At 36.5% G+C, this 26,357-nt stretch overlaps 1 protein-coding gene across 1 annotated transcript in view; it reads left to right on the top strand.

Annotated features, from left to right (window-relative positions):
* The window catches only part of LOC148830456 (glutamate receptor 4), an 85,443-nt gene that overhangs the window by 12,422 nt on the left and 46,664 nt on the right, over window positions 1–26,357 (top strand). The window contains exon 3 of the mRNA XM_088921302.1: window positions 25,113–25,352. Within this exon, the coding sequence (XP_088777428.1) occupies window positions 25,113–25,352 (240 nt within the window). The remainder of the gene's footprint in view (window positions 1–25,112; window positions 25,353–26,357) is intronic.

The raw sequence follows: 26,357 nt of genomic DNA, 5'->3' as shown, positions 1-26,357 counted from the left end.
AGCATTTTATGTGCATAAAAAAAAATTTCTTACAATACTAAAGATCATAAACTTTTTGAAGATAATACCGTAGATTGATCCTAGTACACATTTCACCCATGTGCTCTCCTTTATCGGTCTGACATTCCCTGTACTTTAGATGTAGCTCAGAATGGTGAGCTAGAAATAGTGTACAGTCTTAAGGTATCTTAACATTATATGATAAAATCAATTGTGTGTTATAGCTGTATTAACTACAGTATAGTCATTTTTTCTTGAAGCATTTTACTTTAATAATGTTTCTGCAGGTTACTTGATTCTTAGAGATTAAATACTAATTTTTAAAAACAATGTTCAAACAGCACTAAAGTTAAGAGCAGATATTGAATAAAACAATGAATCGGATTATTCATCCCTCAGTTATTCTTCCTACATCACACATTACTCAGAAAGCTTGACTTTGGCTGCCCTTTGTTTGGCTATCTGTGAGACCAAGGGCTAAAACAGAGTGCATGTATTGTAACATGTGCATTTTAGCAGTGCTGTGTGAGTCATGTTCCTCTCAGATATTTGTGATATTTCATTTCTTCTTTGTCACATGAATGTTCTTCACTGCATCATTTACATTTTCTGTTGAACTACTGAAATTTCCATCTTCTAGCTCTGCCATCTTCAGCAATATAATGGGGGAAGTAGTTTGGATTGCAGAGTGTTAGATTGTCTATTTTCATGGGGGTTTGGATGCTTTTGAAATTTGATAGCCTATCAGGATGCTTATCCCAGGAAGCACAATTATAATGGCGAGGTAAATGGAGAAATAAACTATCACAACATAATTTAACTGTCGGTTGTGCTTTGGGCTAGCAGATTGTAATTCTAAATTGTTTTGTGTGTATTGGCTGTTTCCAAGGTGATGTGGTTGATAAATGACAGACTACCAAAGAGAATTGTTTTAGTTAGTCATCAGCCACAAGCGAGAAATGGGTATTTACCTGGGTGTTCATAAGGAAATTGGGTCATGTCTGTGGCAGGCATTTGAAAATGTAGCCTAGTTGCCTGAGGTGCAGTAGATCTCTGTGTGTGAGGGTATGAATGTGTTATTTTGTTGGCTGCTTTTACAGAAGATTCATTTTGCTAGTCCAGTTAGACAAGTCATGGTGGTTTCCTAACTGGATTTTCAGGTGGCGTAATACAGTGAGGGAGCATCTTCCAGTTTGACTGTCGTATGATTTAGACGGAAGCCATGTTATGGTGAGTTCAGTCAAGATAAAAAAGAGTTGGCAGGCTAGAAGTGAAGCAGGGTTTAATTAGCATTGGAAAGGATGCTAGCGCAGGCATTACTGGATCCAGGTTTGGACAGGTTGAAAAAGATAAGGACAAGAACTATGCTCCACTTTCATCCTGCATTGTCTCTGATGCTTATAATTCTTTAAAAGGTCCTTCTCCTAACAAAGCCTCATAGCTGTCTCCAGTGGGAGGGATCTGTCTTCCAATGGCTTCTGCTGGCCTGATTGATGTGTTGAACCAGGATGTGAGGGTCTTCTACAAGTATGGTACAGAAAGTCTGTCTGTAAATATTTCTTCTCATGCTGTTTTAGAGAAGTCGATCATTTCACTTTTATTCTGTGCTGATCCGATTGCTAATGAGATATTTTTATAATCTTTGAAGCTAAAGAGCAGATACATAAACAGGGTACCAGTGACTTTCTTTAGATCTTTATGGAATAGATGTTTATGGAAATGATTAATGAGACATCTTAAAGTCTGAAAAAATTTCACAAGCAACACTACTCTTTCAATTGTTGCTTTTAATTGTAAATATGTGTGCACGAAAGTAAGCAAATTGTTTCCAGTTTTAAATACTGTAGGTTATTGTTAGATGTATATGTCTCCGGCAAGCAAGGTAATAAAATCACTACCTAGAAAAAAGGGAGAAATTCCTACTGAATACATTGTGATTTACTTATTACATTATTCTTATTATATATTTTGCCTAAATTCTGCAGTAGCTCAAAACTGCGGATACTTTTGTTTCATATTTTGTGAGAGGCCGAACAAGTTTATTTTTTGCTAACTAAAAGTTAGTGAATTTAGCTGTTTTTTGGGTGAGAAATGGAAGGATGGATTAGTCCAATTGCCTGGCTCATTTAGCATGGCAGGTATACAGTACAGTGTCTTTTGAATGCTTGAGTTTATTGGAGCAGTTCCTTCTTACTTGCTGTATATAAAAAAACTTGTACTGTAGGTAATACTGTATGTCGACAGATCATTTTCCTCCTCTAGGCAGAATGTTAGGGTATAGAGTTAAAAGTATAGAATTTTAAGAGAGAGGCGATGTTAAAATTGCACAATGCATTAGTAAGACCTCTTTTAAAATATTTTCCGCAGTTTTAGTCCCCACATTACAAAACAGATATAACAGCTGGGGAATCAATCCAAAGGAGTGACGAGGTACATTCTCAGACGTACAGTAAAGGGAGTGTCCTAAATTGGAGAGTGTCTGGTACAGGGAGAGGTAGTCTAGATCTTGGAGGGAAGGGCTGCTGTGTCTGTGGGTTTTCATTCCAACTCAACACATAAATGACTTAAATCAGTGTATTAGTGGCTTCATGAAACCGAAGCCCCTTAAGTCTTTTCAGGTGCTGGTGCTTTTAAGAGACGTAGAAAACCTGCAGACACACTGTCCCCCCAGGACCCCAACTGCCCAAAGATCTGAATATTTTTGCCCTATACAGAGAAGGCCACAAGGCATTTCAGGTATTCAAAACCCTTAAGAGTCAAAGTCAAACCACGAGACACAAGTGGAAACAAGTATTTAACATTAAGAAAAACAGGCAGCATTTCTGGGAGTCTGAAACAAGTTAACCAGCTGATAGCCTGGCTTCTTTAAAGAAGCAGACACATGAGATCCTCAAAGCAATTAGCTAATGGCATCCAAATGAGCTAAATGGGACAAATGACCTCCTCATTTTTGCAAAGTCTGAGTTCTTATGTTCCAAGATGATTTGTCCCTTCGCATTAGCTCTGATTCAGTCTTCTTGTGCAGAATGCCATTTCTTTTGAAAGTGAGTCGAATACAAGGTTGGCCCCAAGTGTTCCCATGGTGATTTGAAGGTAGGCCAGCTGAGATATAGCACAACTTACAGCAAGTGAAGTCGTCCACACAGGATGTGGGCAGTTTGAAATCAGGCCAGCAATTCTTCATAATAACAGTTATGTAGAAACACCTGTCTGAAAACAGTTTAATACAGTAGTTTAGCTGAATTTTTCCTAGATTCAAAATCTGTACATGAACCTGAACAGCAAGGAATCTTGGCTTTTGTCATGTGAGATCAGGACTGTGCCCTCAGCTTTGTTTTTGATCTGATTAATTTAGAGATTACAATTATAACATTAATTTAGTAATTATCAGTGTTATTTTGGCACCAAATAAACTTTGATAGGAAATAAGACTTCAGATAAAAAATCTTAAAGTCTCAAAAGCAATTCTATATATTTTGGAATTATTGTCAATAGAAACAGTAATATACATACTGTATACTGTACTTATATGAAATACATGTATTAAATGTACAGGTATATTGTAGATGTACTGTAAGCCCTTATAATAAAATATCCATGTCCCCCTCTTCCCACATAGAAGAGATTCATGAAAAAAATTATATTTTAGTTATGTTACTGTATATCTAAGTATATACATTATATTTAATATTTTTCTATTCCTTATTGAACTACTGATCCCGATCAGTTTTTTGATCCATATGAAAATTAAAATATTTATTACGTCTGTGTTAGAAAGATGAATACAATTTATATTTTTACATTCGTGTGAATACAAATTACACTGAACTTCCCATATCCGATAAATGAGCTTTATAAATAATGTGAAACTTACCGCATAGGCAGGCAAAGCAAAGCCATATACATTACATAGTGCAACCTTTCTAAATATGGATACAAAGGAAATTGTCTGCGACTGATACAGTTCTCTAGGTTCTTCATATTTTGAAAAATAGCTCTTTTCCACTTTTAGATGGAGGCTAAAAAATATTTTGAATTGCATTTATCTCAAATGGGGTCCAATAGTAATGAAACATAATGTATCATTGGTAGGATGAACTTTTCAGGTAGTTTAGTTTCTTATCCGCCTTTAAATGTTCTTTGTCGTAGGGTGTGAACTCACAAGTGGGAATTCCTCATGAAAGAAATGGATATTGATGTACAGTAACTCCATCCATTAATAAGATGTGTATAGACACTCCTTTTTGAAACTTACCAATTAAAACAGTTTAGTAAATACTAAGTTCTAAAATTAAATAATTGTGGTAACCACATTACAAAAAAATAATCTGTAATAAGCCCAGATAAGAACAACAAGATATATTTTTGTGCTGAAAAGGATAGCCATTACTGATTAAAAGAGATACATGTTCTTAGTCTTAAACAGAGAAGGTTACAAGGTGACCTGATTCAAGTTCTAAATCCTAAAACGTATTAACAAAATCAACCTATCGAATTTCTTTAGAATCAATACTGAAGCAAGAACCAGAGAACAGAAATAGAAACAAATAGTAGGTTTATTTATAACTGAGAACTTAATACCAAGTTCTGTGGGAACCTGCAGCAAGCTGCCCAACGTTATGATGGATGTTTAAAGAAACTTTGTCCTGTAACAAAACTGAGGAGTGTACTGTATACCCACCAATGTCTGCTTTAAAATGTGCAAAATCTTTCAAATGGAGAGCAACCAGAACATTACCAAGAACTACAGAATGATTAAAGAAATGGTAGTGTGTTGACTATTGACCATTTTCCGTAGTATTCCAAACACTCATTAAGTAACCAGTGCAAGAGTCAGAGATGAAATAATATTTTCTATTAACCTTCAAGTCATCACCACAAGTACTTTGAAGAGGACTAAGAAAGACTTGCTGTTTTAGTCTAGCCAAGAGTTGTTGCTAGAATGAGTCACGTTGTGGAAATTTGTGAGCCATACAGAGTTATTTTTGTTGCATACTGGTCAGTTTTTTAAAAAGCAGGACTTTTTGTACTTTAGTAAGCATTGTAAGATTTGGACTATCTTAAGCCTAAAATAATCTGTACCATTTTACCTTACAGCTGTGAATATTCATTCTGTTTTAAACAGCTTTCTACGTGGACTACAAAACAATCTGAGCTATAGTTGGGTATGTACAGTAACTGGCCTAAGTTCCTGAAGCAGTGGTCATGTTAGAGGCAAGTTTGAGACTAGAGATCAGATGTAAAGGTTTTACTCTGGGGATGTGGTCTGTTAGCCTGGGTCTGATAGTTAAAATTCCAAAGCTAGCCTTCTCCCCTGCTCTGGAGAGGGGCAGAGACATTTCGTTCCTGTCAGTCACACGGTGGACTTACTGTAGTAATAAACTGGAGTTTCCTGAGGCCGTTGGGGAAGAAATAAAAACAGTGAGCCATGTATTACATCACTGGATCACTGTGTACAACAGATTTTAATAACCCCTTTTTATATCATGACAAGAGGTCTCCTGGGTGAAAGAAGATAATACTTGATACAATCAGTTTATTACTGTGATGTTTTCCTCATTGTACCACACTGGATAGCTTGGCCGCCTTCTTTTGGACTTATATTTATTTCACTTTTTATTCTAAATGAGATAAACACTCCTATTTCTAAGTTATACTCTTGGTCGGCTATCATTTTTCAGGTGTTTGTTTGAACATCCTTGTCAGTTATAGGTAAAAAGGCAAAGCTGGTTATTTTTTTGCCATTCCTATACTGTAAGACCATTTCTTGGTCCATATGGACCATAAAGGTCTGGTCTTATTCTATTGCTTGTTGTGAGAACTTTTCCTATAAGATTTTGTGGTATACCATATTTTAATAAATGCTGCACCTCTTCTGTCTTTTGTGGATCTTTCAAAACCGTTTTTCCACAAGTACCACAATCATTTGCTTTGTTTGCTTTGTACCACAGTCATTTGCTTTGCTTGCTTTGTTTATGTATTGAACAGAGACAATACTTGTGAGCTTCTTCTGTAGGCAAGAAGTGCTATACAGTACTGTCTGTGGACTATTTAGTGCCTAAATTCTCATTAGTCCACAATTTAATTCAAGCCCATGTTTACCTCTACTGAGAATTTTCTTTTTTTCCCCAGAAACTATTCCTTTTCGGATGGCCTTTCAATATCGATTTCATTTAAAGTCAATATGAAGCAGTGGTCCAAAACAATGCATGATGATTCATTTGTACAGTATGTACTGTGTTTTTAATATGTGCTATAAAACGTTTAATTTACTGTATAATGCTTCACTTATAATACTGTATTGAAAGGCTTGTTCCATTGGATTTTCATTTGTCTTTTAATGAAATGGTTATTGCATTAAAGAATTTGAGCATAGTTGACTAATTTTATTACTCTGTCAAGGTTTATTCATATCACGTTCCTTCACACATACTGTAGCTGTTGCTGTTTACCGTGATGATTAAATAGGATGAAACGTGCTCTGTTCCATTGTATGTAATTGATTTCCTGTAGTTTATCTAGTTGAACAGGTAGGAGGCATTTTTATAACTAAGTCGGAACAGTTTTTCCTGACCTGCATTATACCATTTTCCTAAATACAGAAGAGGTCATTATAGAAAAATGTTGCATTAAAATTAGAGAATAAAAGATAGAGTTTTCTAGGCTTTTATATGTTTTCTGCTCCCTCATTTACATTTCTGGTAACTATTTTTGAATAACCTTTATGATAGTAATCATAGTCCATTTATTGTACATTTTGTGTGATTAGTTAGATCTGGCACTGGTCACAATCTGTTGATTATCAATCTGTTGCCTGCAAAATATATATTGAGTACATATATTCATACTCATGTTTCAAATGTGCTATATAATACAATTCTTTCTAACCAGCTAAAAAAAATATTTTTGTCCAAAACTTCCAAAAGCAAATTATTTTTATAAAATAATTTAAAACTTGTGTACAATATAAAACATGTTTATCTTCTGCCAAAGTACAGACTGCCAAAGTAACATTGATTGAGGTCTCAGTGCTTGCCCTACTGCACCTAGAGATTCTCTTGAGCATTTTCTCTTCACACCTCACACCTCCAGTCCTCCCACAGTCTGGCTAATGGTCTTGCTAGCGTAAGAGCAGGAGGCTGTCTCCTGGAGTTGTAACTGACGAAGCCGGGAGGAGACTCATCCAAGTGTAGCTCCAGCTGAATGCATTCCTTAGGAGGGCAATGAGTAATGCTAATGATTCAGTACCATCTTGGAAAAAGCCTGCAGTTGGCTTTCCTGAAGAAGCTGAGTCTTTAATGAAAGTGATGCTGCTGCTGATGTTTTTTAAGGCCCAAGAGTTGAAGAAATGTGTGCCTCCTCTTCCCTGGGAAAAAGAAACATTCATATGGATATTGCTTTATAATACTGAAGGAAACTCTTCTGTGAGCTTGATATGATTAATGAATGAAAACATGTCGAGGTTTTAAAAGTGAATTTATAAACACTTTAAAGGCTTTTTCTGTGTTCCTGTTTGCCTGGGTTATCACACACACTGACTCAGATTAGCTGGATTTGGCAAAACCTTATTTTAAGTCTGCAGTGTTACTGTACATTCTATCTCAATTTAATAGCAGCAAAAATTAGGCTTAACAATCTTCATTCATGAATTATGAGCTATAAATTAAATGTGGGCCCAGGGGGTGGATTACAGAGAGCCAAGACAAGAAATGTGTGCTTTTCAAAGCAACATACAATAAAACTGTATCTACTTTTTGCGAGTGCCTGTGAGCTACAACTGAAGACTTATTATCTTTCTGCGTGCTGGAAAAATACATTAAAATGTTCAAAGTCTCCAGACTTTGAATGAGTCAACACTCATTTCACAGCATAGTGACCAAGTCACCTCCAAACCTTTTGAACAGCAGAGGTGAAACACTAAACTGGAATTCAAAAGGACTGAACAGAGCTGGGTGAATAATAGCTACCTGGCAGATATCCTTTACCCTCTGCAACTACTTCCATTAATTTAAAAGCATAGCATGCAAGGTCCTTCAGAGATGCTCTTTCTTGTTACAGTGAAACTGCAGTGCAAATCCCCAAATGTTGTGTTTTCATTTCTGCTATGTACTTGCTTTAACAACACCCCTTGGGTAAAACCATTTTTCAGTGAGACTTCTTTGCTTTCTCCTGAAAATCCATCAAAATTCAGTGACTCGTAGAGATCTGATTTCTCTCTAAAGCTATGGGCGTGCTGAGGTGATGAGTTTGTTGCTGTACCCTGGCCGCCACGTCCGCGACAAAGTTGTATCTTCAGGGCAACTGAGCTGGAAAATAGTAGAGATAAAAAATAATAAAAAGTAAGCACTTCTTCCTGTGATGTTTATCTGGTAAGTACGTCTGGTAGGTAAAAGAAATGCTATGGTTAATGATGCTTGTTAACATTCTCTCATGAACATTTAGCATAAATAAGGTGGTGTGGAATGGTTAAGTCAGTAAAAAAAAGATTTTCTGGAGGGAAAAACCTATCAGATGAAATCGGAATCTGGTAAACTAGGATTGAAGTTTTCATGAAAAGAATATCTTCAATAAAAAAAGTCATGACTTCAGGAAAGAAGTTAAAATCAGGTTATTTTTAGGCACTTCTATTTATTTGGAGTGGAATGTCCTTTAAATTCTAAAGAATAGTATTTGGAAGGGATTATTTATTACAGTTGCTTAATTAGAAGATTCCTGGACTGGACATCCCTGCCTTTCAGTAAATATTGTTGTAACAAATACTGCAGCAGAATATCAATTACCTGTATATATGTTATATATAATATGTTAATTCAAATTTAAAAAGCTGCTTTCTTTCCAGAAAATGCGACGAATCTGACAAGAAATACATTAATTCATATATCTCCAAAACCTATTGTGCTGTTAACGAAATGGACAGTTTGGACAGTGTTTTCCACATTATATAATTGCATTCAAATTTTGATTCAGTTACCTGACATCTGACAATAGAATTGCATGCTTTGAATAAAAGCCATACTTGTTTGTTACTTACAATATGTTAAATAAGCTACAGTACCTTTTGGTGGTTGTACATTACTATGCTTTTTGCTAATAATTAGAATGGAGAATTAATGGAGTTAATGGAGAGTTTTTCAAAACACCCTGAAGAATGTATTTTCGATGTTGCAGTCCAAGGCTTTTAGAGTTTTTCAGATGCGATACTTCATTTGTCATTGTTATTTGGCTTTAGAATTTAACCTCAGAGACGTACAGTATCCATTAAGAATAATTAAAGTATGCCAAGTTCATAAAGTTTTAACTCATTCTTCTGTTTTCAATACCAGCTTAGGCCATGGGAGGGTTGTGGGAAAATGCAGACTCGCCAGGCCGTAATCTACACAATCAAAGAATGCATTTATTAAAAAAAGGGTCTAAAAATGTAGTTTGTACTTTGGCCAATGAGAATTTAAAAAGACTGTCTCCTAAAGTTTGTGTAGGAAAATTAGATGAAGTTATATGCCATTTAAACTTAAAGTGAGTAATTCACAGATTAATATCTGGGTTAAATATAGATAGGCACACATAGCTTAATTTGGTGTGGTGTGTTGCTAGATCTTTCTGTGATATAACAACAATTTAGTATATTTCTGTGTGTAGACTGGCGTATCTAAAACTCTTCATCACAGTTACAAATATGATAGTTAATACACTAACAGCTCTTAAAAAGAAGATATACTGTAAGTCTGTCTATATGTGTTAACCCTTTTCAGTGGTAAGTTAGACATGCCCTTACCCCCTGTTATTTATTACTGATTGGCAGCTTCCTCGGGAAGCAGAAACAGAGTGGTTCTTCAGAAAATGTTCCTTCAGGCTTAAATGGAAACAAGATCTGAAGAGCATGCAAGGTGTTGGAACATAATCGTTTCTATTTTGAAAGAGTAATTTAACAATTTAATTTTCTTGTCATTTGGAATGGTTTTCAAGGAGTCATGTTTTTTTTTCATTAAGTAGTTACAGGAGGTACTATACCTTTTGGTGCTTAATTTAGTTTTTAAATGAAAATCTCTTTTAGCCCATACTGAAAAGAAAATTCACTCAAGCTAAGGCTCACTGGAAGCCTTTGGGATCTCTGTTAAGCTTAACATTTGCTTCCATGTTAGCATGCTTATCGTTCCACTGGGCTACTCTTAAAGCCAACCACCCATACAAGCACGTAAGTCTGGCCAGGGGCTTCTTGCATCCAAAATTTGGGAAAAGAAGTACCAAAATAAAAGGTGTGATAATCACAGTTTTGCTACCTTTGGTAGTGAGTGTTTCATTGTTTCAGGAAGGTTTTTATTTGGAAGGAAACCCAGGCAGGCACTCCTGCAGTTTCTGGAGGCTGGGATCACAAAAAAAAGAGTATATTTGGGTTCTTGCGTCAGCTATTTGCGTGTTCTTGCCATTTGCAATAGCCACAAGGTATTGTCTGGGTCAGACCTCCTGGAAGTGCCCTGCAGCACTGTGTGGTTAAAACATAATGAAGTAAGGAGAGAGCGTAGGAAGAGAGCAACATGTGTGCCGACGCTCATGATTTTTAGAGAAATCTTATAAATTGCAAATTTTGGGAGAATGAATGAAGGTTATGACTCAGAGGAGGCTTTTATTTTAGCAGAAAAGAAAATGACTGCTGAAATGCGTGCAGTACTCAGAGCAAAACCAGCAATAGCTATCCTTGAAAAGCATTGAAGAGGGTAAAACAAAAATGAATTTTGGAGACAATGTCATCGCAGCTCCTGGAATGCTGTTCGAAAATCTTGTATTTGCAAATGGCAAGACGCTTTTATTCAGGATTACTCAGATTTCTAATGTGTGAATACATAATAGCAGTAATACTATAATAATTTTAAATTACTGGGATTTTTCTCATTTTTCATGCAGTTTTGATTCCAATATTTCAAAATGAAAGTTTTAGAACTTTCAAAGCAGCATTAAAGTTTTAGTTGCAGAATAACTTTTATTTTGGGACATACAGTAGCTGACTAAGTCCTCAAAGGCTATGGTAGTACCTTGAGGATGAATGTCATGCCCTCCAAAGTCCATTATGATAACAGAGCTATCTCCTGAGTATGCATTGTAGTTAATTGTGTGATATTATTGAATCTTCAGCAAGCTGCCCAACCATATTGTTAAAGCTTATACCCTAGGTTCTTTCATGAAATAGCTAGATGAGATCCTTGTACAACTAGCTGTCATAAAATGAGCCAGATGGATTGAATGGCTTCCTCTTGTTTATATTCTTACTGTATGGTTTTTTCATCTTTCCAAATTATGTGGATAAATAATAACAAGACAATTAGGAATTCCAAATTAAAAAAGAAACAATCGGTCAGTTCGTCAGTGTTTCAGAACAAAATGAATTAAATGGATTCTAAAAGCTCATGTGGAGCGTGCAGTTGATTTAATCCTGAAGAAATTCAGGATTTTATGTCCTTAGAGCAGTAATGTACTTTGTAAAATTTTTGTTTCACAGCCAAAGGACAGCACTGCATAAAAATATGAAAGTGCCTACATTATCCTTCGTGCTACACAATGCACTAATGGTTATTGCTTATATTTTGTACTTGCCATATTCTTTCCATTAACTCTCTTTTAAGGACAAAATACATGCAGATTTTCCGTAGGGTAGTTCTAGATCTTATTTCTCAGATATACCCAGTTATTTATGTCATTCAACTGAAGCATTTTTAAAGACCCCAGTCTTCTTACACTGTAAATAGATAAAAGGAAAATTGTCAAAAAAAGATTATTTCAAACCAAGATAAAATAAGTTTATAAAACATATGTACTGTACATGGTATATTATTACTGTAGTATTATTACAGAAGCTTTAAGCAGTTTGTGTGTTTTATTTAGAACAATGAGCATTTATCTTTTTTTCTTCAAACTTAGAAGAAAAAGCTCGGCACTTAGTATTGAACAGTGAATATTGAATGAATGTTAAGTTTATTGTTAACTGGACAGTCAAAAGCAGCTATCCACTCAAGTGATAGAATTAATAGTATTGTGCAATCTGTACCAGTATACCAAAATGAAAATGCTTTTAGCTTCTGCACATTAGGAATAAGTTAAATAATTTATTAAGAAATAGTCTGTTTCCACAGTAGATATACAGTAACAATACCTTGATCCCATTAGGTTTCCACAAAACAGCTGTCACCAAACAGTAGTCACAATCAAGTGGCAAACCACAGGGATCTATCTAAGTCAGAGACAGATCAGTCCTGCTCCTGCAGCTGCCTTTGAACCAGTGTTTTCGCTTAGAGGGAGAAAAAGATGCTTTTTTTTCCAAATGAGAAGATGTTGCTTTTCAGAAAGGCGGCCTGACAAAATGTCCACACTTGCTACTACAGTTTGTTCCAAATCTGACATGTACTCTGATCTGAAATCTCATCCATGACGGAGGATAAAACTGCATTCAGACTTAGACTTTCACCTGAGCCCAGTCTTTGTCAGTGAATTGGTCTGTAATTATTTCAAAGCACTTCATCTCTTTGCACTTTAACTACTTGATTGTAGATAATAAAAGTCCATTAAAATATCATAGGGAGCTTTCTACTGCAGTATGAACATGTTGAACATAAATATAGAAATCATATTGATTTTTAAAATTTAATATGCAATGTCTTTTTATGGAGAATCTTTCTTACCATAAATGATTTTGAAAAGGGAAATATGGTTGCATGGTTGAGAAGGGAATTTCAGGAGGGAACTGTTTCAGATGAGTCTTCATTACTGAAGCCTATTTAAAATCACTCATCTACTGATGTATGTCCTTGTAGTTTCACTTAGTACTGGAGGAAAGTGCTGTGGGAGTAACCATCTTGTTTAATTTCCCAGTGGAGCCATACTGAATACAAGCACAGTATTAAAGTATTAAGGTTAGTGTTTTGAAACCTTTTCAGGAAGCTCCTACTATACACTACCATGTGCTTCATGCTAAAATACCTTTTTTCCCACATAATAATCTTATTAGGGTAAGTAATGGAAATGAGAAACTTGGTATATGGCACAAAGCCATACATTTGTGTTCCTAGTGGTTCCATGGAGACAGAATTATAGCCCAAGAGTCAAGCCTCCACTATCATCCCACAGAATATCTCTTCTCTCTGAACACTAATCATTTTTTGTGTTCCTGTGGGTAAAAACTGACACAAGAGAATTGTAGATTATTCTGATTTACATGTTGCATCACAGTGCGAGATGCTGATATTGACATTTTAAAATGTGATTTAATTCTTTTTATACTGTAGTGTATATACTGATGGAAAAAATGCAACATTTTCTGGAATGAGAATACTACAGTTATAGCCTATGTACTTTCACAAAAAGTTGTCAATTTGTTTTAAGCCCTCTGACCAGCAATACAGCTTGTGCAGTGAGGCATTGCAACTTGCCAATCACACAAAAGCTTGTGAGGTGCACTTTTACCCAACGAGCTCCAGGTGGAACAATGCCTGATTAGGTCACCTTTAAAAAGGCCTTAAGTTAAAACTTAGGTCACTGCAAGAAAAAGGCCACACATTCCATAATGCCTCGAATGTCGCCAGAAGCAAGGGAGAGGGCCATTGGCATGCTGCAGGCAGGCATGTCTGTGCCAGCATTGCCAGACACTATGGAGTAAGCCGTTCCACTGTGTCCTGACTGTAGAGAAGGTTTCAGCAGACTGGCAGGACAGATGACTGTCCAAGATCCAGTCACCCTCGAGTGACCACACCAGAGCAGGACCGACACATCAGACTGGTCCATCTGAAAAATCATTTCAGATCTGCCACCCATGCTGCTGCAGAAACTTCTGGGACCCTTGTTCACACCTCCTAGACATCACACCCGACTGGCTTGGGCCAGACAGAGGCTAGATGGACTTTTCAGCAGTGGCATCAGGTCCTTTTCACAGATGAGTCACTCTTCAGCCTGTTCCACATAGACAGGAGGGCCAGAGTGTGGAGCAGGAGGTGTTGTGTTTCTTTTTTCCATCAGTATACCTTTTTGGTTAATTAACTGTTTTTCATTAATATGTAGTTATTTATTTTGCTTTACCAGGTTTGTCATTCGATACTTGCATTAATGTCACTTTAAAGATATCAACTACTGAGCCTATTTCTTAAAAAGTTGAGTTTATCAAACAGGGGTAGTGCACAGCTCTTAGGCTGCACCAGAGTTAGCTAAACTGTTAGTTTACATCTCTTCTCCCTGGGCAGGACACACCCAACAAGGTACTGTACACAGACATATAAGAACATTATTGCTTATATGTGCATATATTTTAGTCATATAATGATTTTAATACCTTTACCACCTTGACTTGATCATATGAAAAATTGGGTCAGTTTTGCACTTCCTGAAACTTAGTTTGTATTGTGCAGAATGTTTGACCAATGAGCCACGAGCTGCTTGCTGCTTGAAATGGAAATGACATTACAGGCGATGACATTACTGACAGAACCAATACAGAGTATTTTGCATGTCTGTGGAAAGGAAGGGTTTGATTGAAATACAGAATCACTAGTTGACGAAATTCTTCATTTTTCAAAAATATTTGTGAGTACTGTTTGGAGTTCATAATATAGTTTGTTTTAGAAAACGGTGGCTACAAATTACACTTCAATTAGAATTATAAGATTGGTTTTAGAGTTCTTTAGTTATTTGCTGTTATTTATTTTTGAGCAAAGTATTTTCCGCTCTTCCTTAAAATCAGCAATGGCAGGTATAGTATATTTATTCTGATACAGTATATTTATTCTGATATTCTGAACATTTTGGACAATGAAAATAATCAAAATCAATGTTTAGCAATGTTTATGAATCAATCAGACTTTCTTTTTCAGTTTACAGTTAATCCTCCTTGGCTCCTCCTATAACCCACACTGTCCACTCCTGTCTTCCAGTCTTCTTATTCTGCTTTTTCTGGGGAACTACATACTGTATGAGGAAAAAAATAACATAAAAAGAAATTAATAATTGGTGAAGTATTGTACGTGGATTTTTTATATTACAGACATGTTTTTTTAATATTGTTCTTATTTAATCAAGTTGGTCTTGTGCAGTGGTGGCACACAAATATTGTAAACCCCATGTCCATATTTTCCCATTTTTAGTTTTTAGCATGGTATGAAAGCTGTACAAATTGAAAAACATATTTGTTATGGAAAGTAGGTCTAATGAAATATATACAGTAATTACCAGCCCACATCCTAAAAAGTAATTAATAAATTAAAAATATTTGCAAGATTCTTTTTTTAAGATTGCACTCAAATATTCATCTGTTTTGATGCTAGAAAAGCAAGGCTTTACATTAAGTGTCATTTATTCGAATGCAAATACAGTATAATCCCAAATGAGTGAGTCTTCTTCATTTTGGAAGTCTCCTGAAGTTATTATTCTTAGGAGGTCTGTAATGTTTTCCCTCCTGCCAAATAATTTAGTGGGGCTGAGTGATTTGACTATTGATGTTGGTCAGATTGTCCCAGTAGGGATTAACCGAGAGCATCGGTTAGACTGAAGTTCAGTAAATCTGCCTGGTGTCCTGATTGATGTAGAGCAGATGGAAGGACTTATTCTAGCAACAGTGGAAAGACCTTCCTAATAAGCTAATAATGAATATTTTCTCCAAACACTTTCTTCAGTTTTTTTTTATATGAGCTGATCATGACTATGACAAGTTGCAATAGTTTTATGTATCCACAGCATGCAGAAAACTGCAAACTGCCACAAAGTCACAAGCTGATAAATGAAATAAATGACATATATTTAATTCGCCTGTTTCCATTCCACCTTCTGCTGCTGCTGCTCTTATTTTGATGTAAACCTAGCTACGTTGAATCCATTGCTATGCATTCTGGTTAATCTGTGTAATTCCGTTGTGTAAAACAGCTAGGAGGGGAGTCAAAGCCAGTTTACATCATTAAACATTAGACAAAGTAAATGAGAAAGGGTCTTGGGAGTGCCATCACAAACGGGTGGTTTCTGACGTGAACACTGCCTGCTAGAGCTGGGCAGAGCCTGATTTACAAAGACCTATTGTAGATCTGTTCCTTTGAATGCATCACTGAAGACGTGAGGGGAAAGTAACACAGGTGTACATGAGATTATTGTTAACATCAAAACCATGTGTAATTAAAGCGGAGAATCAGAAAAACTCGCCAGTGACACACAAATAAAAACCAAACAAAAAAGGAGCTAGGATTCTCAAAAGCTCCTAGAGACAGCACATTCTTAGGAAGGGTTAGTAAAGAGCAGACTCGTGTGCTTTCTTTCAGTGTTGGCTTACTGCCCTTCACTTCATGTTGTGGGATTAAAGGATCCCTCCATGATGGGCATTCATGAAAGTAACCTCTTCCTTACACAATGATTTTGTTTTAAAAGAACGAATGGAAAAGGATATACAGTATATTAACAATACAGATTCAGATCAACCAGACATCCCTATTGAATAAAAAAGAACAAAAAGGTATGTGTTCATGAAACAGTTTGTTACTAATTAGCAGCTCATCCAGGATTAGCCAAGTTTAGAGACCGGTTGTAATGAAAAAGGGGTGGAAATATAAGAAATAAGGAAAATTGAAGTGATACTGTACATCAGGTCCTGACATCAGATAGCCTCAATAGCAAAGTTTTCAGATATACTGTAAAAGTGCTTCAATCTATAGTAAAGTAAAGTCAAGTGCGATCATACAGCTTTTTTGTTCCTAGCACAGCTTGGTTTCAGGCAAGCAAATGACAACATAAAACACAAGTAGCAATGTCAACCACAAGTATCTATTTACTTGTAGGTCTAACAAACTATACATGAAGCACTTGGATTGCTATCTATAAATATTTACTATGAGTGTGTACAGTAGGCCCAGCTTTGACAAAGGCCTCGTTCAATAGGAAAACTACTCTCTAAATTGGTACTAAGCCACAGGGAACCTTTCTGCCTGTGCCAAATAAATGCAACAAAATACCACAATGAGATTTTCTCCTCGAGAATTCTTCAAAAAGTAAATACATTTTTCTGAGGTTAAGGACAAAGTCCTTGTTTTAAATTTCAATTTACTCCGTTCAGACCCCAGTTGCCTGGGAAGGACGTTAACAAGAACATAGAGATTACAAATGAGAGGTCATTCAGCCCATCCTAACCCTTTTGGTAGCTGGCTACTAATTGATCCAAAGCCATTTCTGGAAAAAGGCCAGGGTATCTGCATTAACAACATGAATAGGTAGTTTGTTCCATATTCTTGTAACCCTTTAGGTAAAGAGTGCAACCTGTTCATGGTTTTAATTGCCCATCTGCGTAAATTAAACTTGTCTCCTGGTTCGTGTTTCAGTGTTCATTTTGAAGTAATCCACTAGGTTGACTTCGTCAGAGCCTGTGAAGAGTTTGAATGAGGTGACCTATTTTTTGAATGAAGTCTGATTTTGAACAAAGTCTGACCTCTAAAAAGTACACCCACTCACAGCTGTGTGTACTTTCGGCTTTGTGGTTAGAAAGTAAGAGAAAATGGCCGAATGTTCCCTGATATACTGAGCTGGTCTCGTTGACCAGTCGTTCACCTCTTAGCTTGTGATTTCTTTACTGTATTAGACATCTTTTACACAGTTCTCTGCCTACTTGTACAGTACCTCCCACTCAAATGGGTTTAGGTTAAGTGTACATGGCCTGCAGCACCTCTGCTTCACAGTTCAGTCTTTATTGAACTAAGTGGTGATTAGGATGTTCAGTGGCCATAGAATTACCCATATACTGTAGGTATCCTTAATACCCTTTTGGCACATAACAATATGATGTGGACAATTACCTAACAGTGCCATCTGCCACAAGAACAGTTTAACCCACCCAATACAATATATATGGAAATTTAGCAGTATCTAAGGAACCATCCTAGTGTACAGTCATTCTTTTCATCTGTACAGTATTTTACTTAGACTCACAAAACAAAACTTTATGTTTAAAGCTGATAGAACTGCTTTTTTCATCAGTAGGACAGTTACTCCTTTAGGAATGGCCATCTCTGGTACCCAGTATTGTTCTTGTGCCCAATTTCGAAATGACTTTTCAAGGATGAAGAAGCTATTCTATGCATCCCAGCATGATGTCGTCAAACTAAAAATGTTCTTTACAAAATAGAATTCTTTTCCAAGGGTGTTCTGCAGATGTTTGGAATATTGACAAACCATTGCTGAATCCCCTGAATCAGCAGCATGTAAGCTAAATGGAAGAGGTCCCTAACACTCAGAGCAACTGAGACATCATAAGATTTAAGACAATCAGGATTTACTAAATAGAAGCCAAACCAATGAATGAGAATACCACTAATCCCTAAATATTTGCTGTGTGATCTTATGAAGTGCCTCGATTGATTCAAGAACCACAAGTCAGAACTAATCAGCAGCTCATTAACTAATTTAACAAGGGTGGTTTCAGTATTATGCCATTGTCTAAACCCCAAATGGAAAGGATCAGACTTTAAAATTGAGCTGTAATTGTAAGCTCCAAATTAGAAATTTTAAAAAGAAAATAAGGTAGTATTTATTAAACATTTTAGGGTCCAGATCAGTTTTTTTGTTATCACAGGTGAGATATTGTAGCTGCAGGCTTTAGCCCCAGAGACCAGATTTCAAGGACTCATGGATGAGGTCAGCAATACAGCTAATGGACGAAAAGCAAAGAAAAGATCTGGGTAAAGACAAAAGGAATGAAGCCCAAAACACTGTTAGTAGGTCTCATTTTAGCTACTAACGCACAAAAAAGGAAAATGAGAGAAACCCAAAAATGGTCAAGCAAGAGTGGGTGTAGAAAACATGATTGCAGAAGATAAGCCAGCAACTGATTATTACTGAGTGTTTCAGTATGAAGAAATAGCTTGAAACTGTTACACTGTTCAGTACAGATCAAAAAACAGAATAATGAAGTGGTTTGAGCATTTATTCATAGTGGCAAAAAGGACTGCAATTATTGCAACCGTTTTCTTTAAAGTTGGGATAGCTAGAGGAGCTGACAACCTGAAGAAAAGGCCTGTAGAACAGCTGGTGTTAAAGGGACAGTCTCTCCCATCTTCATCTTCAAACACTCAGGTGTCATTGTACTGTACAGCCTTGCTCACATAGGTACAGCACATGTTGTATATGAGGGTTGGGAGAATTAAAAAAATAAATTGGATGAGTTTAAGTAGGAACTGTGGTATCAATAATTTGTTTCTCCATCAGAATGTACAGTATGTAAGGTCTTAGCCCCTTTATGTATATACAGTATTTACTGAATCATAAAGCTGACAAAAACATGTAATGGGTTTAAAAGAAAGTTAAGAATTTAAATATTGCTGTTTTTTTTTAAATGTGCTGGCCCATTTTTAGTTTTCATTGTATTTGTTATATTGAAGTGGTATTGCTTGTGTTACACTTTCCACCATTACAAAAATGATGAAAATGCACATTTATTTTCTTTTTCTTCATAATTGAACTAGAATAGGTTTCACAGCAAATTGTTGTGAGCTGAGAATGGTTGCTTGGGGGACAAAACAACAGTGTTCCCGGAACTTGTTTTTAAATCCTAGCACTAGCCTGTCTGTAGTTGCCAGAACGATCAGTGCTTTTCTATATAATTCACCAGAAATGGTCCCATGTGGCTAATTGAAAAGGTTTTATTCTCTGAGAGAAAAGTGAGACTACAAACAAATGTAGATTTAAGTGATTGTTCTCTCTTGTAAATGCATGAAAACAATCAGGCAATCAAGTGAAAGCAAAATGCAGTAACATACCCCATAAATTTCCATACCAAAGAACCATAGATGAATTCTTAAAATAAAGAAATAATTACTTTTCACAGTATTTCTGAGCTGGCCTGAAAACGGATTACCTTACAAGCAGTAGTGGGAGTTATCGCCATTGTTCCTTTCTTTCACTCTAAATTAGACATGTCAGACGTGTCTAAAAATATTAAATTGCATTTTCTTCCTTTCTCAAGAAAAGAGCATGTGCAAATATACAGTATTTTCATTTCAAAGAGCATTCAAATAAAATAATAATAATAATAATTGCTTACACTTATATAGCACCTTTCTGGACACTCCACTCAAAGCGCTTTACAGGTAATGGGGACTCCCCTTCTCCACCACCAATGTGCAGCATCCACCTGGATGATGCGACGGCAGCCATAGTGCGCCAGAACGCTCCCCACACATCAGCTATCAGTGGGGAGGAGAGCAGAGTAATGAAGCCAATTCATAGATGGGGATTATTAGGAGGCCATGATTGGTAAGGGCGAATGGGAAATTTGGCCAGGACGCCGGGGTAACACCCCTACTCTTTTCAAGAAACACCCTGGGATTTTTAATGACCACAGAGAGTCAGGACCTCGGTTTCATGTCTTATCCGAAGGACGGCGCCTGTTTACAGTATAGTGTCCCCGTCACTATACTGGGGCATTAGGACCCACACAGATCGCAGAGTGAGCGCCCCCTGCTGGCCCCACTAACACCTCTTCCAGCAGCAACCTTAGTTTTTCCCAGGAGGTCTCCCATCCAGGTACTGACCAGGCTCACACGTGCTTAGCTTCAGTGGGTTGCCAGTTGTGAGTTGCTGGGTGATATGGCTGCTGGCCATATTGACATAAAGTACTTTGTATTTACTGTATAAAGCCAACAAAATTCTGGGTGTGACTTTCTTTTGGTTCTCTAGATTCCTTTTGTTGAATAGAGAACATTGGGAGGCTGTGTCCTTTGCAAATTGTATCTGAAAAGATCTTAGATGAATCCTGTTTAATGGTTTGGGGAGCTTTTTCTCCTGTTTGTTTTTATAAAAGTAGAGCACAGCACATTGTCAAATTTTGGAAACAGATTTTAGCATGTTTCATTTCCAGCACTGTGCCCAAGGGCTTTGAATTCTCAACCTGTGCCCTCTAAGCTATCCATGGGATTGCTCCCCGCCAGAGTCAGTTTGGATTAAGAAGGGACTTGACTGAAAATTCATTCCTCAGTGTGGCATGTCATTCCTACTTTTATTTTACCAGAATGCATTATCTTGTGATCTTTGTTTTCAGCTTTATGAGTTACATGGGTGGCTGTCTTGCTGAACATAAAACATACAGTACCTTCATAGTGCAATACACTATGTGTACACTATGAAACAGTAATACATTTTCATTATACAGTATACTGTATCATTATTTTCTTTCATTACGCTGGTGGACAAATGAAATACAGGACTCTGTTATATACAGTATATAAAATATTATCACAGAAAACCTACACAAAAGTACAGCTCTCTAAGACATTTCCAGTGAGCAACATGACATTGTCAAATATTACAAAGTAGCCTCAGGTGTGATGTCCTTGAATATGATCAGAATCCTGGCAGTGGTGACACATAGACATGGCCAGCACTGGACAGACTGCTCCAGGATGTTCAATCGCTCTTTCTGAGCACCAGCAACCTCCAGACTAAAGGTGGACAGTTGCAGGTGTAGGCGAGTTGGTCTCACAGATTGTTTTCTACCATTGTAACTCTAGTATTGTGTGGTTTTACACTGCCCTGCTTTAAAATAAAAAATTCGGTATTGACCTGCAAGAACAAAAAAAACTTGGCTAAAAGAATGATCAATGTATCACTAAGCAGTAAGTTTTGTCTAGCTAGAGGAGTTTCTTCAAAATATAATCTCATTTTTTTTGCTCTACTAGTTGGTCTAAACAATGCAGTAATCAACATAATTTCCATCACAATGCCTACATACCGTGTGTTATCTTCCATCAGGTTTAGCAAGGACAAGACAACATCCATTGGTGAATTAAACACTCCACATTTCTCTCTGCTGCCAGGTCTAATGTTATTTGGCAATTTAATTCATCATCTGTGAGCATGATATCCCCTGAATGAATCCACATCTTTTTCACACATATGGCAAGTTCAGTCATTTGGCTGTGTCCACTACACTCTGAAAAACATGATACAGATAAATCAGATCACATGATAGTCCACTGACAGCAATCTCCACCACTTGTGCAGAGCATAGCTGTATCTTTCACTGCTCTTGCATTAATTAAAATCATGTCTTTTTCAAAGGCTATTTATTTAGATTCTTAATGAACTCGTTTTGGCAACTGTAACTAAACTTAAATACCAAACACTGATAACTGGGCATGTTAATGAAACCACATGACTCAAACTCAGCATTTTGCTGTCCCAAGGAACAACCCTACTGAAACAATCAACAAACCCATCTGCTCACTATTTAAATGTAAATAGTTTTACAAATATGCCCAGTGAGCTACAGGTACCAATGGGTACAGTGTGTGATAAGCAGGTGTACGCCCTGTACGTTAATAAAATACACTGTTGCTTTTAAATTGTGTATTTTGTTGTATCAGTAGGTAAATGGATCATTTTTTTTCCATTGTACAGTATACAGTATAACAGCATATTGATTTAAAGGGTTATTTTTAACTTGAAATAGCCTTTTCTCCATCAGATATTTAGATCAGTTTTCATACTTTACCACAGAAGCATGGAAACTGGACAAAAAACAATAGTAATGTCACAAACATAAATAAAATATATGTACAGAATAAAATAATATCTATATTTGATAGTATGAGAGTAGTTATACCAAGATTCATGTTTCCAAATAATTATGGAAGCAAGGTTTGTTTTTTTTCCTATTCCAAAACTGTTCACCTACAGTAAATGTACTTCATATCAATATCATGTGCACAGATTGTGCTCCTCAAAAATATAGCGTGTGTTAAGTAAACGTTTGTCAATCAAGAACATTGACTGCAAAAAACATTTAAAAATGAGAGTATTTTTTAGATATACAGTACACTCACAACTTTCACCTTGAAGCAGGCTGGGGAAATATTTAACATACTTTAGGTGTTTCAGGTACAGGTTTCAGGTACCTTCCTGGATACCTGTGTGTTCCGTGATTGTGGTCAAAAGTAGATAGTTAAGATATGGACCCCGAAAAATTTGATCTGACATCAACTTACGTCCAAACAATGACACTGTCTCATTTCAGTGGGACAAAGGATATACAGATGGAAGGATACTGCAGGGATTTCAATACACTCAAGGGAATGTTTTACATGGTTGAACGTCTTTTGTGGACAATTTACCTCTCGCCCTAAGATTACTGAAGAAACTAGGCTCCTGGTGCTGTATTATACTGTATATAGAAATATGTTTTGGAACATTTGTGAGAAATGCCTCAGTTAATGTTCTGTTTTCTGGATTCTTTTTACAGCATTTCATTGAAATTTCCATTCCCACTTGCTACAGAAGCTGATTTGCTAGTGACACTGGTATTAAGTGTAAAAGGGACCAAACATTTACAGAAACAATTGATAAAAAACAGATAATAAAACAATATTTACTAGGCAAAATTTTAATTAATGTTTCAGTTCTGCCAAATGCAGTTCAGGATAAATAACAAAATAATTTGCAAAAATATATCTGAGCGATATGCTTTAATTTATTTATTGTATGTTTATGTGCTCCAGGAAATAAAAGTGTATTTTCTGAAGGAATAATTTAATTCTACTTATATTTATATTTTTTATTATTTCAGTACTATATTATACATAATTGAGGGTCAGGTTGTTAAAACTGAAAGCTGAAAGGCTTGCAAGATTCTGAGGCAAAATCTCTGCCAGTAAAGCATGTTTTTTGTGTGGCTACAAATAATCTAAACTGCACTGCAGCTCTCATTATACAGAAGCCTGACTTAAGGTTGGATGTGAATAAATAGTGCAACTGCTCATTAAAATTTTTGACATGTTTTCTAAAAGGAGACAATTATCTATTAAAAGATACCAAGATATTTAAAGAGCTAGTCCCTAGAATGCTCATCTCAGACTGCTCTCTGATGTACTAGAACATGTTGTGGAATTGTATAGTATTTTACCTTGAGAGATTATTTGTGTTATAATGCATGTCTTCTGCATACAGTATATTTAAAGTTGCATTATTTTTCTCTGCTGTATATTTATGGATACAGGATATTTAATGTATCAGTGTTGGCCGAGTAAGAAACGTTGATGTTATCTCCTGTACAGTATGTGATGGACAAATGCACTGATACATTGCACACAACAAAGGCAGACCCCAAGTATAGCAAAGTTGGTTCTGTGTAACTCATTTATATACACACACCCAAAGGATTAGAACTGTTACAGTATTTCCAACCAGGGATTTACTGCACAGTTATGAGAGAAGCAAACTCTGAGGTGTTCTCGTTAATTTTCATGTTATCTACAGCTGCATTCCTGCTCCCTGTAATGAGTCTTAATCACTGTTAGGCCTGCTCTCCTCGTCACAGCATGTGGTGTGTAGCATAGGTATTATGTGTAAGTGATAGCACTTGTGAAGTTAAAAGCACTCGGTAGTACTTTGTTCTTGCTATCCTGCTCGATAGAACAACACAACTAAATAATATAACTGTTCAAATATTGTTTACAACTGGAAAGGAGTAAACCCTTCAGTAGTTCAGGTGGGTAGCTGCGTCAGCATGCGTAGGCTGAAAAGGAACAATAGGTTTATTCCATGCTGAAAAGAGAAGAAAGAAAACACAACGTTTCGGCCGTGGAGCCTTCTTCAGGTGTGAGAAAGACAGGGCAGTAGGCAAAGGTAATGTAATGGGAGAACAAAAGCTGGGAGAGAGGAGGAGCGAGGGGCAGGAGCAGGGGACAGAAAGAGAGGCCAGTCAGGAGAGGTGAAGAGAGGTGTGAAATGAAACCTACTGTACAATGAATAGAGAGAATTAGAAGAAAAGTAGTCTGTCGTTGAGAGAAGGGGAAAGGTGTGATCCTAGCTGCAGGATAATTTTCGTTTCTGTAGTCTTTCTGATGTTGGAGTTCGGAAAACCGTCTTTGAGAACACAGACGGAGAGATTAGTGTGATCATGTGATTCAGTAGGACCTCTTCTTTTAACAAGCTATAAAATTCCAAATAATTAAAATCAAAATGTATTGTGACTTCTTAAAGAAGTGTGTGCACTTTATATACAGTGGTCTGCTGTACAGCATTTGGTTATTTAGAATGCATGCACTTTTGTTGAAAATAGACAAAACCTGATACAGAGACTAGAGCCCCCCTTTTAATCCCCATTTCTCTTTCCACAGTTTGCTCGCAATATTCCCGGGGAGTTTTTGCGATCTTCGGCCTGTACGACAAGCGCTCGGTGCACACCCTGACCTCATTCTGCAGCGCCCTTCACATCTCGCTCATCACACCCAGCTTCCCCACGGAAGGCGAGAGCCAGTTTGTACTACAACTGCGGCCCTCTTTAAGAGGGGCCCTTCTCAGCCTCTTAGACCACTATGACTGGAACCGCTTTGTCTTTCTTTATGACACAGACCGGGGTGAGTATACAACCCAGTTCATTCTGTCACTGTGGCGGAGTCATGATGGAAGTGCTACATCCTGTCATGGTTGAAAAGGAATCAATGAGCAAGAGATTTCGAAATCTCTTCGTAGAAATATCTGCTGTATGCTTGAATGCACCAGCCAAGCTCCACTAGACAGCTGGGCCTTTGCAACGGCCTGAAAGAGCAAAGGAGCTAGAAACAGTATTTTATCTGCAAATTAATTAGAGAAGGAAGGTGGTGGGATTTAGCCTTGTCAGGTTTTATTAAATGGTATTGGAGTGAATCCAGTTGCAAGTTAATGTGTTAGAGTTATATACAATTAAGAAGGGGAGATTGGGAGATTGCTAAAAGCAGAGCACGTTTCCATTAGATAAAGGTGTTTTATGAACCTTATTATTGATAAAATAGCTTGAGAGCTTTTCTCAATGGACTCGGATGTTTTTAAACTAATGAGCACCTCTGGTTTGAAAACATTTATGATTGTGTTGCAGTGCACTCCCAAAATAATCGTCTGACCCCCCACCTTAATGTTATATAATATATCTCTTTTTTCCACTAACTGTCTGCTTTTCATTTTTTACTGGCACTTAAAATCTGTTTACTGAAGCAAGCAGCACTTTTTAAAAATTTTATTCTGTATAAAGACCTAAGAATATGAAAATATAACGTGAAAATATTTACATTCATCCAGTCTATACTATAATCTTTTCTCATACATTTTATATTTTTTATATTTAGATTTCATCTAGTATCATATTTGTTTTTATAAACGTTCTATTACAATATTGATGCAGTATATAGTCATTTATTATAATATTTATAGTAATATTTATCAGTTTCCTTTGAGTCATATGCAGTGCATTAAATAATACTGTATGTAGCCATGCATACATGACTTCAGCAACTCACAAATCTGAAAATATCCCATTTCTTTGTACTGATTTGTGTGTTAGAAACATCACTTCAGGGTATAAATAGCTTACTGCACAAGTGCAGGGT

Source organism: Atractosteus spatula, chromosome 7 (genome assembly GCF_055471065.1).
Source record: "Atractosteus spatula isolate fAtrSpa1 chromosome 7, fAtrSpa1.hap1, whole genome shotgun sequence".
In the NCBI taxonomy this organism is placed as follows: domain Eukaryota; kingdom Metazoa; phylum Chordata; class Actinopteri; order Semionotiformes; family Lepisosteidae; genus Atractosteus; species Atractosteus spatula.
Note: the sequence above shows the minus strand (reverse complement) of the source record. Positions and strands in the feature narration are given on the sequence as shown.